This window comes from Emys orbicularis, chromosome 4 (assembly GCF_028017835.1).
Source record: "Emys orbicularis isolate rEmyOrb1 chromosome 4, rEmyOrb1.hap1, whole genome shotgun sequence".
In the NCBI taxonomy this organism is placed as follows: domain Eukaryota; kingdom Metazoa; phylum Chordata; order Testudines; family Emydidae; genus Emys; species Emys orbicularis.
The window spans coordinates 118,081,529-118,100,227 of NC_088686.1; the positions used below are offsets into that span (position 1 = coordinate 118,081,529).

Genomic DNA, 18,699 nt, shown 5'->3' on the forward strand with positions numbered 1-18,699 from the left:
TCCTTCTGCAGGGCTTGATTCTGTAAGTGCTGGGCACTCTGACCTTGATCCCAAAAAGCTCTTTAAGCATGTGTTTAGCTTTAAGCATATGAGTAAACTTACTGACAACACTGGGGCCATGTCTACCATATGGGCGCCACAGCGGCACGGTTACAGCACCATCGTTGTGGACCTGTAGCGCTGTACTGGAGAAGATTCCTTCAGCAACAGAAGGGGTTTTTCCATCACTGTAGAGCTCCACCTCATCGAGCGATGGTAGCTAGACTGACGGAACATTCTTCCATTGATCTAGCTGCATCTACACAGGGGGTTGAGTTGACACAGGTACAGTGCTCAGGCTTAGGAGGATTTGTATACTTAAAATTAAACATGTATTTAATGTACTACATATTGTGCATTATATGTAATTTGAAAACACGCTATTGTAAGGAAAATGAAACAAAATGCAGCTGCTCTTTTTTTATTTTACCACTTACCTAAAGATTTTTTTTTTATCAAGGCAAAAATCTTACATTGTAACATCACAGAAAAAAACAAAACAAAAAGGGCAGAAAGTAGTTTACCATGTGTAACTCTGTATAAGAGTAATGTAAACAATAATCACCATCTTCTGTTCATTTAAAGCTCTGTTTAGAGTTTAGTCTTCATTTACAATACAACAAAGTATAAATACATTATTTTTCAGGACTGATTTGTTTCTTCTGATGAAAGTAGATTATCTAGTGCCCCAGCCTCTGCAAAAGGGAAAAAGAAAAACACAGTCATGATTTTTAGCAACAAATAGTTAAGTGCAAAGTTTAGTATTAACAATTAATTCCTAAAAATCAGCCTTATGATCGCTAAACTTTCTTACTTTGCTTCCCTTTGACCACAGATGAGGCAATAGGCTCATACTTTTCATGGCTCATTTCTAGGCTATTTAATGTTTCTTTTGAATATTAATAAGTCATAACTTCCTGTTATAATTTACAGTATTTTAAAAAACCTTCTACATCAACCTTGATGTTTTGATTCATATCACTGAATATCAGTATCATAAGATTTAATATTGTTTGATTAAGTTTGATCCTGCAACTGGCTCAGGCTGGGCAGACCCCTGCGCCGAGCCAGTTTCAGCATTGGGGCCTAAAAGGCCAACTGTGATAGTGACCTCCAAGAAATCACTTGTGAGGGTGTTGTTATAAATATGCCCCTTCTCTTTAAGATGGAAGTATATGAATTACCTGAATAATCATTATTGTTAAAAACATTTCTCTATAAAATGGATTATTTTGAGAAAGAAAATGCATAAATCAATATATTTAGTGTAATAAACTGACATTTGAGTAGATGTGTAAAAAGCATTTATATTACATTATTGTTGGACTGAATTTTTTTTTTAAATCAGATATTGATTTGGAGTACATATTCATGTCAAGATCTCGCTGGTAGCCATTGTTAGCTAAAAATGTAGCATCACTTGCTAACATTCTGTGTTTTGTAGCTTTGGAGTACCAGTTCTGCATCACCGAAAAGCCATTGTGCACAATCCAGTGGATTTGGTTTCTGTGTAGTCTCAAGGTTGATGGTAACAGTAAGGAGGAGCATGTAACTGTGTGGTCCAAAGAGCAGATCAGGTAATTGTTACTCAAAAAGTCACAGTTCAGCCCCTGGTTGACACTTGCTCCATGGGGAAAGTAATTGGTATCAGCTCTTTACTAGGTGCACATTACTTATCCCTCCATGCTGGCTCGGTTTGCGGAGGTCAGCGCTCAGCCTGTTCCCCAGCCCTGCCCAGTCATTCCTGCTCAGGAGGCTGCTGTGACCCCCCCACTGGGACGTAGCTTACACAGGGGAGTACAGAAATGTCTATACTGCACTGGTATATAAACACCAGCTGACCAATATTAAATCAGGATCTCCTTGGGCTTTCATTTAGCACTTAGAGACTGAGGCCCAAATAATCCTTCGCTGAATGGGAACTCTAACTCATCTGCAGTAAGCATATGAGTAGTCTTATTGACAACACTGGGGCCATGTCTACCCTATGTAGGGTGACTAGATCAGGATCAATACCCCTGATCATGGATGTCCCAAGAGACACCCTCCCTGAGCCATTTATGCTTTCAAGCTGTTCATGCTGTGACTGCTGTTCCCAACTTGTGGGTGGATTCACCAATACTGACTTTCCACTCCCTCACTTGGGAATAGCCCACGTATGGGTAAGTAGGGTCCTCAAACAATAGTTATTTCAAGTGACTACCCTGTAAATATGGATTTGGACAGATGCTCATTGTTCAGTTAACAGGGAGAAACAGCACGGAAAGATTGGGAGAATAAAGATTTGTAGAGCATTGTATGAATGTTTGAAAATGTTATTTTAGATCCATGTAATCTATCAGATGAGTAAAAATGTTGAATGGAAAAATACTCTTACTCCCCACAGAGACTAAGTAAACATGCTCTGCAGGAATTGGGAAGAGAAATGGAACCACCCTCTCCCAGCCCAGAGCACAGAACAGCTGCATAATTACTCCTAAGCCTCCAGAGACTCACCTTCCAAACAGATCCATTGATTTTAATGGGCTACCCTCTGAAAGCTACTTCTCAAAATGAGGATAGCAGATTTGAGCCCCAGTTTTGCATATCAGACATTTCTGTAAAAATGTCAATTGTTTTTCAAAAAGGAGGTTTTTTTGTGTGCAGTTAATCCACATTAATGTTTTTATTATACAGCAAAACCAGGGTTATCGGGAAAACTCGGTTATCCCAAACATGGTCATGTCCTACCACGACCTCTTAGAGATTTTGGGAAAACTGAAGGTATTTTCAAGCTTTGATTGTATTAACTTATTCAACATGTTCCATGAGATTCAGGTCAGCCAGGATGTGCTGTGTTTGAAAAATGCTTGAGAATGGCACAAAATCTTAGGTTTGCTTTTGGACTGAGGCTGGACAGTATTCTCAATCCCTGGAAATGACAGTATTGCTCAAAGATCCTTAACTATACCATTCAAACAAATACAGTCTCTATAGACTGTGCAATGTAGTTTAGCTAACACTGGTTGTATTTTAGTATTTACAGTAGTCTTAGCAGAGGATTTTTCTGAACCAAGACAGATCATTTTAGAAAATGATGCCAAAACTGTCCAGAGTTTTATTTATAAAATCTTGAAGTTAACAGACTTGAAAAGATTCACAGTAAAGTGAAATTAATAAAACACAAATGTCTCATTCCAGTGCATTAATTAAAATAAAAACACAGCACCTGTAATTTTATCTAACAATAAATTCATTGCTCTGAATCCTATATAGACAGTTCTCCAGTATTTCACAGGGAGTTTTGCCTCTGTTTGAATTCTGTTGCCACACAGGTGAGTGATGTCACAATTTCAGGGATATGACTTCACCACAGTGTCCAAATGGAGGGAAAATTTATTTCCTTTGTCACTGTCTTACACAAATGTAAAACTTGATAATGATAAACTTTGAAACATCTCCTTTTATTCAGTCTTTTAAGTAAGAGTAAAAATATTGACCCTATTAAAGATAGTTCAAACAGTTTTGGCAGTTGTCATTTTGGTAGTACCTACAGGCTCCAAGCAGGATCGGGACCCCTCTGTGCTAGGCACTGTACACATGTATAATGAAAAGATGGTTCCTGCACCAAGGAGCTTACAGTCAACATCTCAATCCTGCAACCACTTAGTCAGATACTTAATGTCATGCACTTCTGTGACACTACTTGTATGTTGAACTTTAAGCATCTCCATAAGTGTTTTGTGGGAGCAGGCTCTTAGTAGTTTCTTCCAGATTTCAATCAATTATTTGTTAATATGGATATTCAGCGATATCGTTTCAGCACATTTTGTTCTAGGAGTTATGTCAAACATAATCAAGCCCATTCTCCAGTGATGCTCAACAAAGTCGCACAATTTAAATATGAATCTACAATTATATATTCAATCCCAGTCCTGCAGCTCTTATTCAAGAGTTTTGTCCAAGTAAGGATTACAGAATCAGATCCTCAGTGCCTGAAATAAAACTGTACTTTTAAATGATTGAGAGCTTTACTAACCTTTAAGATGCAAGTAAGTCAAAAATTCAATTACTGTGCGTACAACATTGTCGTCAACCACTGGTCTCCCAAGATTACCTAGAAAACATTTATTGGATATTTAATGTATAGATAGTATGAATATTTGCTGATACAACTTTAGTCACAACAGTGAATGTAAGAGTTCAGAAAAATCCGTGAAACTACATTTCATTTTAAAAGTTCAGTGGAAAAACTGAGAGCCAGATTCTCTCCTGCACTGAAATACATTTGGTGCAAGAATGGGGTGACATCAGGGAGCTTGTTACAGGTCCCGGATTCTGGAGCTTCTGTACTAATGTAAGTTAAAGCAGCCTTCAGGTTATTTGGTTTACAGTGCTTGTAAGGTCCTCCAGGGCTGTCTGTGGAGCTTGTAAATTCTGAAACCCCAGTCAAGAAGTTTATATCTGAAGAGACCTCAGAGACTCAGATTTCCGGAGAAAATAGGTCCAAATTTATTCACCCATTTTTATTGAAAAATAGTCCACTGCATTAGTTCCCCTTGAACATGTAAACAATTACCATTTTAAGACAACTTTATAAGAAGCCACTACATTCCGCAAGTGAAAAATATGTTTTTCAAAATACCTAATTCAATGCCAGTGAAACTTAAAAAATGTCTCAATTGAATAGGGTCTGCATGAGAAATTTCAGGTGCAAAGGAGATTTTCAGAGTTGATGGAAGGAGTGTGCTTAAATGAAGTTTATAAGAAACTAGGTTACAATCTTTAGGTCGCATCCTGCAAAGTGCTGAGCACTATCAACTTGGGGTGACTTTATTGGGAAGCCACATCTGCAGTTCCACAATGTATAGTTTCCAGATCACGTATTTTACAAAGGAACTGTCTACACGTCCACAGTTGGAAAATACAGTGAGCCAGTGAGAAGTATTACTAGATCAGAGTGCACTAACTGTCCCTTTCATCAATATTTCAGAGTAGCAAAATATATTATATCCGCTTTGCTAGGCGCCAACATTTCTAATTCCCCCTCCCGTACAACCATAACCGGAAATGAACTAATGGTCTTCAACAGAATTGTACAACTTATGGGAGATGATTCAATGTTCTCCTACTAATAAGTAATAAGCAAAGAACCTTACCTGAATTTTGGACCTTTGTTGACTATCAGATGTCTCTCTATTGTACTGTCAGGGTTTGAGTTAGATTGTAAGTTCCTTGGAGCAGGACTCTATCTTCCCCTGTTAGTACAATGCTGAGCACAGGAACAACTATCAGCTTTCTCGGGATTGGAGTGAGAAATGGATCTCATTTTGAGATTCCCTAACAGAGGACTAGCTCATGTCTTTTGATCCATACATAGGGCTCTTGCCATGTGTGGATCACTCCCTCACAATACAGAAAAGAGTCACAACAGCTCCCAAGGCATCTTCTGGACCCCATAAAGAGCTATCTGTGTGTCTGGAGATCTGTGCAGATTAGAAGGAATCAAGCAGTGGGTTGAACAGGCAAAGAATGGGTAGGTCAAGAGACGGTCCTGAGGAGGGGACCTATAGGTTATACTTAAATTCACACATGCCCCTGACTCTGTCATGGGGAATCCCCTCCTTTAAGGGAGGCCTCAGCTGTGCTACCAAGTAGCAGGGCTAGAGATTCTGTAGCAGCACAGAGCCTCCATATGTATGGCCAGAAAGGAGAGGGTGGTGTATCCTGCTCTCTCAATGGAAGACGTCAGAGGAAATGCTGATGGGAATTTCACAGCATTTGCTGCCTTAACATGGTGTTGCCATGGAGGTGTGATCTAGATATGAAACTGCAATTCTATAAAGCAAAAGCTTCCTGCTGCTAAGCTGTATTCTGTTTAATTATGAATGATCAAGCGAGAGTTGGTTGTTGTATCAATGTTTAGAAATGGTGTGTTCCTGTTAATAGCCTCCAGCTGAGTACCTGCTTTAACTCATTGACTCGATCACATCACTTTTTATATATATTTTTTTACTATTACAGATTGATATTGGAAACTCTATACAAAGTGTTTAGAATAAAACATCCCAATAAATGGCAACTAAAAAAAAAAAAAAAGTTTGCCTCTGTAGACGCTCCCCAGCTGCCTCTAGCATCATTCACCTTTTGTCTAGGAATGCAATCTGAGTATTTTTTTAGTTCAACAAATAAGTTTCAGATATACCAAGAAAAGGAAATGGCTTTTGTATTGGTCTAAATATTTGCTTAGAGAAAATAAGATATTTTGAACAAAGTAACATTTTTGCATACCAATACATAGGAATTAGATTAACCATAAAATTAAATGCTTTAGGGTGTACATTTAGGCAAGAATATACAGAGCAACCCTTTTTGAATTTTGAACCATTACCATCAGCATAAAGTAGAAAAATTTTTACAATACAAACAAGGGTTATAAAAACAGGTACGATATACTGTAAGGATCTGATCCTGAGAAGTACAGAGCACTCAACTCCCATTGAGCACAGAGTTGTGAATGCTCAGCACCTCCCAGGATTAAGGGCCTGTTCCAAAACCCATTGCATTAAATGGAAAGACTTCTACTGACTTCATTAAGCTTTGGATCAGGTCCTAAGTCTTCTAATTGAAACAATTTATCTTGTTTAATTATGGAAAAATTATACAATTATACCTGAGATGGGGTTCTTATGAGAAATCCATTTCTCAAAAACCAGCTCCATACAGCATTATCAACAACAGCTTTCAGTTCTATGTTGATATGATAAAAGGTGTCTCTTGTTTCTATAACTTTCCCTAACATATGATCTCCCTAATATAGTCCCTTACTGATCACACTCCTGGGCTAATCAGTTAGGACTCCTAAGTGTCCGATAGGACTTGAAAGCTTTGTTTTGAACATATATAAAGAAAAAGGTAGGTTTCATAGTCAAATATGTTAATTTGGATAAAATGAAGGAAACTCAAAAGCTTTTGTCCTGCCAGTCAATGTATGACTCTGCATTTTAAACTATTAAAAGGCAGAATACACATAATTCAGGTCAGATCTCCAAACTCTGGTGTCTGTGAGCCAAATTTTGCTTTCCTTTCTCATATGCATACTCTCATTGACTTCATTGGGACTACTCATGTATGTTAAGTACATTGTCCTGCCTACAAGCAAGCTTAAGCTTCCATTTAGGGGGACAATAACTCAAACGTAGTAAATAAAATGCTAAATACAGAAGCATAAACTCTTGGCTTTCATAATTTCATTACCTATTCTGATATCCTCTTCAGGCTGTATCTCACGTTTACCAGCTAGGCCATGTTTGTCAATAAAAGATCTGTGATTATCTACTGCATCTGTTAAATAAATTAGAGATGAAGAGTTAATTTCATTTACAGTCTCCAGGTTGATTTTGATGGATTTTATTGAGCTAGCTCAAAAAGATTTAAAAGTGACTCTCTTTATAGCCTTTTCATTTGTGCACGAGAACATGATGGGATTGTTGATAGAATGATGTATAATTAGTGAATCAAAGGAATCATTCTTTAATAAGCTTATTAAAGAATTAAAGAAGGCATTTTTTAATTTTGTGTATTTAGTTTATATCCATTAAGGGCCCATTCCTATATTGCTTGCACTCCCAAACTCTTCCTGAATTCAGTGGGAGTTTTGGGTGTACAGGGAATGCAGAGTTGGACCATTCATGTGTAATTTAGGAATGTGGTTTTGCTACTCTTTCCTCTTTTAAAAAAAAAAAAAAAAATTGCCAAGTAATTTGTTTTAAAGTAAACTGCAATTAGTTTACATGAATAACCTCCAAAAACTATCTTACATTCCCCAGGTGCCTCTTCTCTCCCCCTTGCAATGGGCATTTCCTTTATCAGTAAAAGCTGATCAATACGACCTGCAACAGAGGATGATGCCTATTATCCAGTCTTAGAGAAATGGCACTCAGCAAATATATGCCCCCATTACAGAATGGCATGTATGTCTTTCAACACAGTCTATTCTGGCATTGCTGCTTTAAGGCAAATATACTTACAGACATTTACAGAATCAATAAATACATCAAAGGTGCATACATTTGTATCCCAAGGTCAGTTACAAAAAGTGAATAATAAAGGGAAAAAAAAGACAGTTATGATCCTTATATGGACAGTGGTATTAATTATCTGTAATGTTTATCATATATTATAGAGGGTGAAATTAGGCAACCCCCAGTAATATTTAACATAAAAAGTAGTAAAGGGTAGGTATAGATGTCTGTATGTTTTATGCCTCTCAGCATCTTGAAAACCTTGGGTAAAAATAAATGACAATTATTAAATCAGCTACAAATAGTTTTAAAGGAAGGCTTTTTAGCCAATTGGGACACCTTCACTTTTCATCTCCATACTTTTTTGGAAACTTGAACTTTACGTTTTCAGCCTCTCAGACACTGGTGTTTGTTTTTAATTACAAAATGGAATTAAATATTTTCCTCTTATAAATTACTGATATTTATTTACAATCTCAGAGAGTTTGTTTTGTCGAAGAATAGTATCAGAAGACTATGCGTCTGGGCATTTTTATGTAGATTTAGGGTGAAATCTTGGCCCCACTGAGTTCAGTGGCAAAACTGCCACTGATTTCAATGGGGCCCAATTTCACCCATAGTATTTCCCCCTTGATTGACCTCCAAAATTCCATAAAATGTTATAACTACTTTGCAAGGCAAATGCCCTTAGATTCTATACAATTAATCATCATTATTATTGTATAATTGGAGGTAAAGCTACTATTTTAGAGTAACAAGATGTTTGCCATCTAAGAATTACAACTCATTAGCACTCTAAGAATACCCAAATGTGTAATTCCATATAATGTAGTGCCTTTACATGGCATTGTTTTTGAAGAGGAAGTTTAAATTCTATTTGTTTCTATCCCAGGCTTCAGATGTGTAACTAACTGAAGGTTCTCTGAAATAACACTCTTTAGTTTTACAAAAGAAGGTTTAAACAAAAATTACTTTAATAGCCCGATTAGTGGGTAGCACACTCATGGAAGACAATAGGCGTCAAGTGACCATTTTTAATAGAATTTTAAAATATAGAAAATTAAATATTTGACTTACGTGGCCCAAGTAGGTAACCAGCACTATTCAAAGTCCAGCCCCTTTTTTCTTTTGCCTTACAGAGGGAAAAGTGCAGGTAGATTATTTATTGCATGATTTACAAAATACTTTCTGAAAAAAAGAAACATGAATCTGGGAGGTTGGTTTGTGCAAACAGATTCATTGGGGTTTCTAATGAGCTGATATTTTTTATTCATCAAAAATTTATTTCAGTCTGGGTGAAACCCTGGCCTCACTGAAGTCAATGGGAGTTTTGCCATTGACTTCAGTGTGACCAGGATTTTGACCCAATATAGATGAAAGTGCAAATCACACAATGCATTATAAATTTTAAACCTTACACGTTAAAATAAATGTGATCTGCTCCCAATCTGCTTTACTGAAAAGTATATATATTTCCCTCTAGATACTGGTTTGGATTTACACAATTTGTCGTGTCTCGGCTGTTTATATTTTGTAAGCTTCATTAAAACAACAGAATTCCTTGTTTTTTTCCTAAGTAAGATGGCCATTCATTGAACTTTACTATATAAAAACTAATAACCCTTGTTTTGTTTAACTACTTTGTAGCACATTTGTCATAAGTAGATGAGTATTAAAATGTCCAATATTCCCAGTTGTTCATCCACCATCCAAAATATTCTCGGGCACTTGCTTTGTTTTGCTCAGCCCTATATCTAATCAGAGTGCCCGTCAGTTTACTGGTACTTGTCAGCTGAGACACTGAGCATGTCTAATGGATAGAGCCCCTGTAAATGAAATTTATACTTACTGATAAAACGAGTCCAAATGTCTCTGAGAGGGTGGCGCAAAAGATCAAAGATAGAAACAGGAGACTAGTCCACCTCTGCATCTGAAAGGAGACCACAAACGCTCGGGGTTAGTTGCTTTGCCTTCCAGTTTGGGATCCCAGGTATAGGGGTTTAAATCGACTTAGGTTCCCGCAGGAACCTGATGTTAAGAAACATCGAGACAGGAGGAACTTATGAGAAGGAAGGGTGTGTATACGGGGGTGAGTCCTGTGCATCTGAAAGTTCAGGAAGGAACGGCAGAGAATGTCAAATCCTAAAAAAGCAGGAACACCCCCAAAGTCGGAGACGGGGGTGGAACCTGACCGCTGTAGGGCACAGAGACAGGAGATCAGCCTTTACAATACCTGCCCCCTTTGCCACTTCTACACACAAGTCATTGCAGTCACTAATATGGGGTGTCAGAAGGGAAGGCGTCCAGGGTTTAAGATTTAATTTTCTGAAAGTTAAATACCTCCCAGAAGGCAAAGAGGCTAAAAATAAGGGGAAAGTACCTTGAGTTGGGGTGCGCTACTCTGTTCTTCACTGCGCGGGTTCAGTCCTGGCTGGCAGTGGGGCAGGGAGCTGTCCGCAGGCTGCTCTGGGGAATGGATGGTCACAGCTGGGACTCCTCACTGCATGGCCCCGGTGCGCTCACTGAGTAGGGGATGCAATGGAGTGGGGGGGGGGGGGGAGGCTGCAGTGCCTGTAAGCCCAAGACCGCTCCCCCTCCGCTATTTATGGGTTGCAGCGCAACTTTGCAGGCGCTGCTCTCTCCCAGGGGAGAATCGAGAGCCGCCCACATCCCCGGGTCATTTCCCCTCGCCAAGTCACTGCATTAGGAAGGGCAAAAATTACAGCAATTCAATTAGAGGCATTTGGAAGCAAGATGTGGGCTGCAGATAGATAACAGCCTGGCCAATTACCTTTCATTACGCCTGGGTTGGACACTGGCTAGCAGTGAAAAGAGCTCTGTTCTACTAGACAGCCTGGCTTGCCTTCTATCTTTCTCCTGAAACTTCAGAAGTTCTTTGTTGTTGTTTGAGAATAAGGAAGGGTAAATTGAACACAGCTCCCTCTTTGGAGAATCAGGTACAGAAGCAGAGCTAAATGGAAAAGGCTCTGTATTATGCTGGCTAATAAGACTCGTATCCTTGTCAATTACAGTATTTGTTATTACATTCAAGAACACAGATTTCCCCCCCCCCCCCCCCGCACCTTTCTCGCGGAGCCCCATGCATCTCTCTTCAGTCCAGACAGACACTGTCGGTTTCCTTTAAAATTCCTTTGAATCAGTCTGTTTACTCTAGCATCAGAGCAAAAGGAACTGGAGGAAAACTGAGTTATTTTACTTACTTAAAACTTCAAAGTGTTAAAGGGGGAGCCCTTTAGAAATATATTCTGTTTATTTCTTGTCTGGACTACAGCTTGGTGACATTTTGCATCTAAAATGTAAGCATTCTTTTTCTCAAGTTTTTGTGAAAAAGTAACACAAACTCACCCCACTACCTTTATACTCCACATGTTCACTTTTGGACATTTTGGTTCTACTGGTTTTTCTTATCTTAAATATAGTTATAGTCAGTAAAGTGATGATAAAAATAACACAAAGGGGCCAAATTTTGTTTCCCTCAATGATTGCCAGATCAAATTTGCTCAGTTTAAAAGGCATAAACTGAGTTTTCTAACTAGTGGTTCTGCAAACTCCTTTTGAGAACTGAAAACTACATTGAGAGCTTTCTACCCTACCACAAATTTGCTGGTAATTTAATTTTATTGTACAAGACAAACTAGACACTACCTCACGCTTCTACAGCTCCTAGGGTATGCTGTGCCACAGGAATAAACATGTGGAAGGAAGGGGTTTTGAAACAGTGTGAGATACAGTATCCCTCATAGGTTTAAAGGCAGGTAGTGTTTTTACTAGAGTGTAGCAAAACCCAGGCTAGAGGAAAAGGTCATATCTTGGTCTAGGTCTCCCCCATACCTGCAATTATGTTCTCCCTGTGATAGGAAAAGCAGGGCTATATTAGTTTAAACATGTCACTAGAACCCTGATGTAAAAATGCAGCTCTACAGTCTTATATGGATAATTTGGGAATAGTTTATTTCTTGCAGTATTTAAATATGAATGCACATCAATGTGAAGAGTAAACTTTGCAAATCTTATTCAACACTTCATGTCATTTACTGGGGATATTCTGTCAGCCAGGACCTGCATGACCCTTAGAATTCAGACTAGATAGATGTGTAAAAGCATCTGGGAAATAGCAAAATAATTTTTGCAAAGTGCCTTTTATTTTAACTTCTCCAATGAAGCATTTTTTACTGAAATTGCCTAGCCTTCATCAGTTACTTTCATTTCTAACTTTGAGGCTACTGTCTGACACAAAATGTTTTCTTTGTGTATTAAAATAAAAGGACAAAGGTGTGAAAAACTAAATTCAAGCAGCATTATAATAAAAATGCATTAATTTTGCTATCTTTAGCTGCATTTGTTCTACATGTCCCTCTCAAATGTATTTGGAACAATGTATTTTTAACTTGTGACTCTTATTCTCTTTTATCAGCATAATTCTTGCATCAATTTGTCAAATCATGTCATAAAATAATCTCCTCATCTTTGTTGGAATCAGAAGTAGATGAAAGCCTCTTTATACTCTCAAAGGCTTAATCCATCATTTCCCCATTATACATTTTGTCTAAACCTATATCTTCAGGTTAGTGTCAATTACATAATTTTACCAGTCATTCCTGCAACTGCTGTTATTTTCTCAATTTTCCCTGTCAAGAATGTTATTAGTCTTTATTATTATTTATTATTATTCTGTAGGAATTATAAACCTTACTCCTCAGGCAGAAGAACTGGAAATTAGTCTTAAACCTGCTTTTCTATATAAGCTTAAAAACCAGCCATTTGTCTGGGTAAATTATCACTTTTATCACTGGGATGATCTTCTCACATGTCCATTTATTTATTTATTTATTTTATTTATTTATTGGGTGGAAAGGGCTTCATGTAGTTTGCAATGACTGTTAAAATTATGTCTGGTACTGAGCAGAATTTTGCCATCAGACAACACTCTAATGGGCCTGATCCAAACCCCACTTAAGTCAATGGGAGTCTCTCCATTGAGTTCTGTGGGTTTTGGATTAGGTCCAGCAGCACAGATTTGGAAATAAAACTGTGTCTAAAAATCTGTAATTCTATACATGAGGGGTTGGATGCTTCTAATTCAGGGGTAGGCAACCTGCGGCACGCGAGCTGATTTGCAGTAGCACTCACACTGCCCGGGTCCTGGCCACCAGTCTGGGGGACTCTGCATTTAAATTTAATTTTAAATGAAGCTTCTTAAACATTTTAAAAACCTTATTTACTTTACATACAACAATAATTTAGTTATATATTATAGACTTACATTAATGTTTTTAGAAGGTCTCTTTCTATATTACTGGCAAGCAAAACCTTAAATCAGAGTGAATAAATGAAGACTCGGCACACCGCTTCTGAAAGGTTGCCAACCCCTGTTCTAATTTATTGTACAACTATCTCTCACAAAAAAATACATAGCTACAGTACTCTATAATATATTGCATCTTAACATATTACTGTTTAAATAAGTGGTATTTCATAAATCAGGAGAAAAATGGGCTGCTATTTTTGGAACAGTGAAAAAAATTCAACCATTTTTCCTTGGCAAGTCTTAGAATTGTGAAACAAAAACATGACTTGGTCTAGTGAATTGTTGTAGTGGCTGCACTTTGTACTGGAGGCCAGGGATGTGCGTTCAGGCTTCTTGTTTCTTGAATTAGCACATTAGCAGGGCTTGTAGCAGAAAAACAGAATGCTCTGTCCCTAGGAAAAGTCAGCTCCTTGTATTGCTTGAGTCGCCTATTTTTCGCTAGCACTCTGTAATACTAACCCTGAGATATTTCACTCTTTATTTTTCACCATTCTGAGGAACAGCCATTTATTGTTACTCCATTTCCTATAACTACTTTTGAATATATTGTAATGGTGGGAATCACCAGGTGGCACTGTTACACATAATTTTATACATTCTTCTTAGTATCATGTGAGCAGTTTTTGAATACCTGCTGTACAGTTGTTAGTGTTGTGATGTAATTTCTTGTGTGAGGAGCTGTTGCACACTGCAAGAGAGTCTGCTTTCTGCTTTAATCTAACTAGAATCAGTTCTTTGTACAGAGTTGGCTCTGGTGTTTGGGCTGAGATTTCTGAAAGGGAGGTTTGCCAGCCGGCTATTTATGACCACCTGTATTCAAGGACTGCTATACATAATGTAAAATAAACAACATGTACTAAGGAAATACCCACACTCTGCATAACTGATTTGTCCTCCAACCAGAAACCTATTTGCTAGGCCCCAACGTCTATTACCATTAAGGAGAGGGGCTAAAATATTATATGACTTTGCCCCTTATCCTGCGGTGATGTGTTTCTCTTAATAGATTCTTGTGCAGGTTAGGAGTTTTACAAAGCCATTAAAGTGAAAATTTGTAGACCTAGTTCCTGGTTCACCACTGTTATTCCAGTTTTTGTCAGTGTATTGCCTTTGATTTCAAGAGAGTTACACCATCAGAAAACTAGAACAACAGTGTTGAATCAAGCCCTTGGTGTGAAAAGTTCTGGCAAGTTTAATGATAAAGTCACAGGGATGGCAGGAGAAGGCAAGCTAGTCAGGGATAAAACAGAAGAGGGGCCCAGAAGTTGGGAAGAAGTGATAGAAGTGAACCTTGCAAATGTGATTGGGGCCCAGGAGCCGGGATGGTATGGCAAAAGTGAGTCAAGTCAGCAGGATGGGTGACGGGAAGGAGTTGGGCCAATGGGTGGTGGCATTTATACATTTTGGGAACTTTTTGTAGACATGGATGAAATGGAGCCAAATTCAGGACCAGATGCTGACTCTCTTATTCCAAAAGTAGTCCCATGAAAATCAGTGGGACTACTTGGGGAGTAAGATACTAGTTAATGTGAATAAGGGTATCAGAATGTGGTTCTTAGAAGTTATACCTGCGAGACATCTGCATAAAATATCCAGCCCTATAGGGGACACTTTTAACATCTTTATGAAACTCCAAGTACATTACACCCAGTGAATCCCCTTTTATTCAGTATTTTACTAAGTGGTCAAAGAATGCCTGCAAGTGAAAGAAACACAATTTAATCTTGGAGGAGATGGGCTGATTTGATTGCAGCAAAATATACTTATCTAAATGTTGAAAGAGTAATTAATTATACTGAATTTTATTTCTGGAACAAAGGGGAGGGTCAGCCGTTTAATTCACAGGATCAGGCCTAGGGGCTGTGTTGAAGATAGATCAAATCTTCTTCCAAGCATCCAGCACAAGTAACTGAAATAGGTACTGAAGAACACTGCAAGGAGAAATTCTCCTCCCACAGGCTACAGAGCTGCTTTGTAGCTGTTGTTTGAGCCTGAAGGATGACTTGGTGACTGGCAACTTGATAATACATGAAAGTCATGTCGAATAAGTGCAAGGCGGGGCACATTGAAAGGAGCCATTTGAACGACTCATAGATATTGCTGGGTTGTAAATTAACTGCAACCACTCAGGGAAAAGAGTTGCAGATGGGAGGGGCAGTCATTGTGGACAGCTCAATGAATGTATCTGCACAGTGGTAGCCAAAAAAGGACACAAAATGTTAGAATGATTTAAGAATCTGTTTGAGGGTGCCTGAATTACTGAGTTTGGTGTACATGATGATGCATTTCCTAGAAGGGATGTGAGGTATAAGGTAATTTGTGAGTTGAAAACAGGGATAAAGTTGTGGCGAGGGGGAGGGGGTAAAAGTTGTTTGTTGAGGTGGGATGGGTGGGATGAGGATGGTTTATTGGGTATTATCAGTTGGATCCGGTTTGATTGTGTGTATATGATCTCCATTATAAGTACAATGGTGTTTGTTGTTTCTTCTTATTTTAAGGGTATTTGTATGTGGCGGAGGATTTTCTGGATTTTAAAGTTAATCTGTACTGAATGGCAGGAGAACCAAAGGGGTTGAGCACTATCTCTCAGGCAGACCTTTCCCCTTACCTAGTCTTGGCAGCTGGATCACTGACAGAAGGGGGTATAGTTCCTATGCACGTGGAGGTGGGATTGAAGTTTTTCTCTCATCTGATTGGGGGCCTTTTGATGTGGAGTGTTTACATGTTCTGTAAAGCCTTCTGGATCTAGTGCCTTATCCTAGAGGTGCTTCCTTGAGAACCCAGCTGTCACAGCTCTATCTTTTCAATGGTTGAGAAGACTAAGCAATGCAGTGGTGAGTTGGGGATGTGAAAGGAGGATGAGATAATTGTTTCTGGGCCTTTGGCTGTCTGATTCCTTTGCTGTCTACTAAAACTTCACCAGCCAATCACTCTTCTTTTGTCAACTCCTGTTCTCTCCTCCTGTGTCTGTATGTTGTAAGTATGGATCATAAACTTTTTGGGGCAGGAAACTTGCCTTTGTACATGCTTATAAACCTCCAGGCACCTTGTTGGCATCATACAAATAATAAATAAGATAAAAATTATGATAATATGGAATAGGCAAGGGGGAAGAGTCTTCAGACATAGGGCTTTAGTAAAACAAGTTATCCATTCCATCTGTCTCTCTGGAGGTTTCATCTTGAGAGCTTAAGGCATTAGCTTTCAGGCTCCCTGCACTTTGTTTCATACTACTTAATGCAAGGCTAGTGGCAAAAGTTTCTGCCGTACATTATTTAATCATGAAAGAGATGCCCAACTTCATGTATGATTATTGAGTGCTGCCTCTTGCGATATACAGGTAAGATCCTGAATAAGGCTGGATTCTGTAGTAAATGAGGTAAGTTTCTGGAGGTGTAGTGCCTCCTTCACCATAGAATTTGACTGGTATGCAATGACTGTGTCAGGAAGGAGGAACCCTACCTCATTCTGTTTGAGACTTGCATAGTGTCCAATGTATTTGGCATGGGGCCACAACTGAACAATGAAGATTAAAAACAAATATTAAAAGCTACCTCATTCATAGAGCACTCTCCATCCTCACACAGAATGAGTTATAGGTACTCTAGATAAGTAGTATGTGATCATATAATAGAAGACTGTCATAATGCACATATACAAGGGTTAAGGTTGTACAAGCAATGTTAACTTTGGCATTTCTAGACTTGAAAATATCTACCTATGTACCTATGCATATGGACCCCCATCATCATATCTGAACACCTCCCAGAATTACAATGTATACATAAAGATATTTCTCTCTCTCTCTCTTTTGTCCAGTCAATTAGAGAGAGACTAGTTATTTTTAATGTGGTACTATTGTGGAAAAATTTGTTCAAAGCAGCACATTTTTCATTTTGCCTTGAGGATACTCTGGTTTATGATTATCCTGTAATCTTCTGGGAGTGAATGCTAGATTTGTGGGCCAGTGGCCAAGAAAGTTCTGTCTACTGCACAGATGAGATTAAATTTGTAGTAGAACATAGTTGTGGGAAGTCATGATCTCATAGTGTGAAGCAGCCCTTCGGGTAATTTGGGTCAATTCCATATAGGGCCAAAACCTTGAATCCATCACAGTATTCATCAGGCAGCCAGTGCGGACAGCACTGAAGTACTGAGGTGATGTACTCTCTGCAACCTGTGTTGCTAAGCAGCCTGGCAGCTAGGCTGCTGTGTTCTGAAACCACTGTAGTTACTTTTTTATTAGGTTGGTGGTTTAACAACTAGGCACAGAGAATTACAGTTATCAAGCCTGGAGATCACAAATGAATGAGTTACTGTCACTAAGTCTAAATCTGCAAGGAGGAGGCACAGGCTTCTTGTCAGAAAGATGGAAAATGGTGTACTTAGTAGCCATGACTATTTGATTATCTGTGATGTTCTGTTCAGGGCACCCAAAACTGTAACCCATTGTGACACTTCTGCCTCAGCAAGTTAGAGCTTTTCTGGAGATTAGACTGTGTGCCAACTCCCTGCCACACTAATCTGTCTGTTTCACCAGCAAACTCTTTGAGACTCTGCCAATCTGAATCTTGCCTTGCAAGTAATTGACAGTGAACCTCAGCTCCCAAGTTCCTCCAGAGACGTCTGTATGCAGTGTGGTTCCTCTCGCAGAAATTATGAAGTTTGCCACCTCCAAAGAGATAGGGCACACACCAGCCTGTTAGGTTAGCTGAAAACTCACACTTTGCTGTAATAACACAGCATTGAGATAGTTTTGTAATAAAACTAAAAATAAGTTTATTAATAAAGAACAGAGATTTAAGTGGTACTAAGCAAGAGAAAAAGATACTGGTATGGTTACAAACAAAACATTATTTCTAGTGACTAAAACTTAATCCTAGCAAGGTATACCTTTGTCTAAAACAGTTTCTCATTGTTTCTCACAGCAAGTTATCAGCACTTTTTTTCCCCTTCAGGCCAAGAGGACCCAACTTTCACAGGCTGAGAGGATGCTGTTCCATATGCCCCTTTAGTTATCCATCACTTGACTGTCTTTCTGCACCCCTTTTTATTTTCCAAAGTCCATTGTCTTTGGTTCAAGAGCCAGGAAGACTCCCTGGGGTGAAAACTCTGTCCCCTGATGTGCTCATCAAGCTCCTGCTTGTTAGCTTTGTTTACCTTATAAGTAAATGTACTTTCATTGTCCTCTGGCTTACAAAGCTTGATCCAGACAGGTACATCCACATTCCTTTGTCTAATGCAGGCTGGTTTATCAACTCTCTCCACAACATATTTTAGGAACATATTTCCAGCACACATACATAACTCTTTATACACCACTCATAC

The 18,699-nt window shown here is 38.7% G+C and overlaps 1 protein-coding gene across 1 annotated transcript; it reads right to left on the reverse strand.

Annotated features, from left to right (window-relative positions):
- Nucleotides 1–681: 681 nt before the first annotated feature.
- Nucleotides 682–9,972, reverse strand: LOC135878639 (galanin peptides-like). Its single transcript, XM_065404361.1, has 6 exons — nt 9,892–9,972; nt 9,120–9,174; nt 7,839–7,910; nt 7,276–7,362; nt 4,058–4,135; nt 682–734 (listed from the first exon to the last, which is right to left on the reverse strand). Exons 1-6 carry the CDS (start codon nt 9,970–9,972, stop codon nt 682–684), a joined length of 426 nt encoding a protein of 141 aa, XP_065260433.1.
- Between the last annotated feature and the right edge of the window lie 8,727 nt (nt 9,973–18,699).

Excerpts from the sequence above, each read along its gene's own strand:
- LOC135878639 (XM_065404361.1), bottom strand. The coding sequence starts at position 9,972 with ATGCAGAGGTGGACTAGTCTCCTGTTTCTATCTTTGATCTTTTGCGCC. Across the intron at positions 7,363-7,838 it reads AGAAGAGGCACCTGGGGAAT|ATGCAGTAGATAATCACAGA; the intron begins GTAAGATAGTTT and ends TTTATTTAACAG. Across the intron at positions 4,136-7,275 it reads TGAAGAGGATATCAGAATAG|GTAATCTTGGGAGACCAGTG; the intron begins GTAATGAAATTA and ends AATGTTTTCTAG.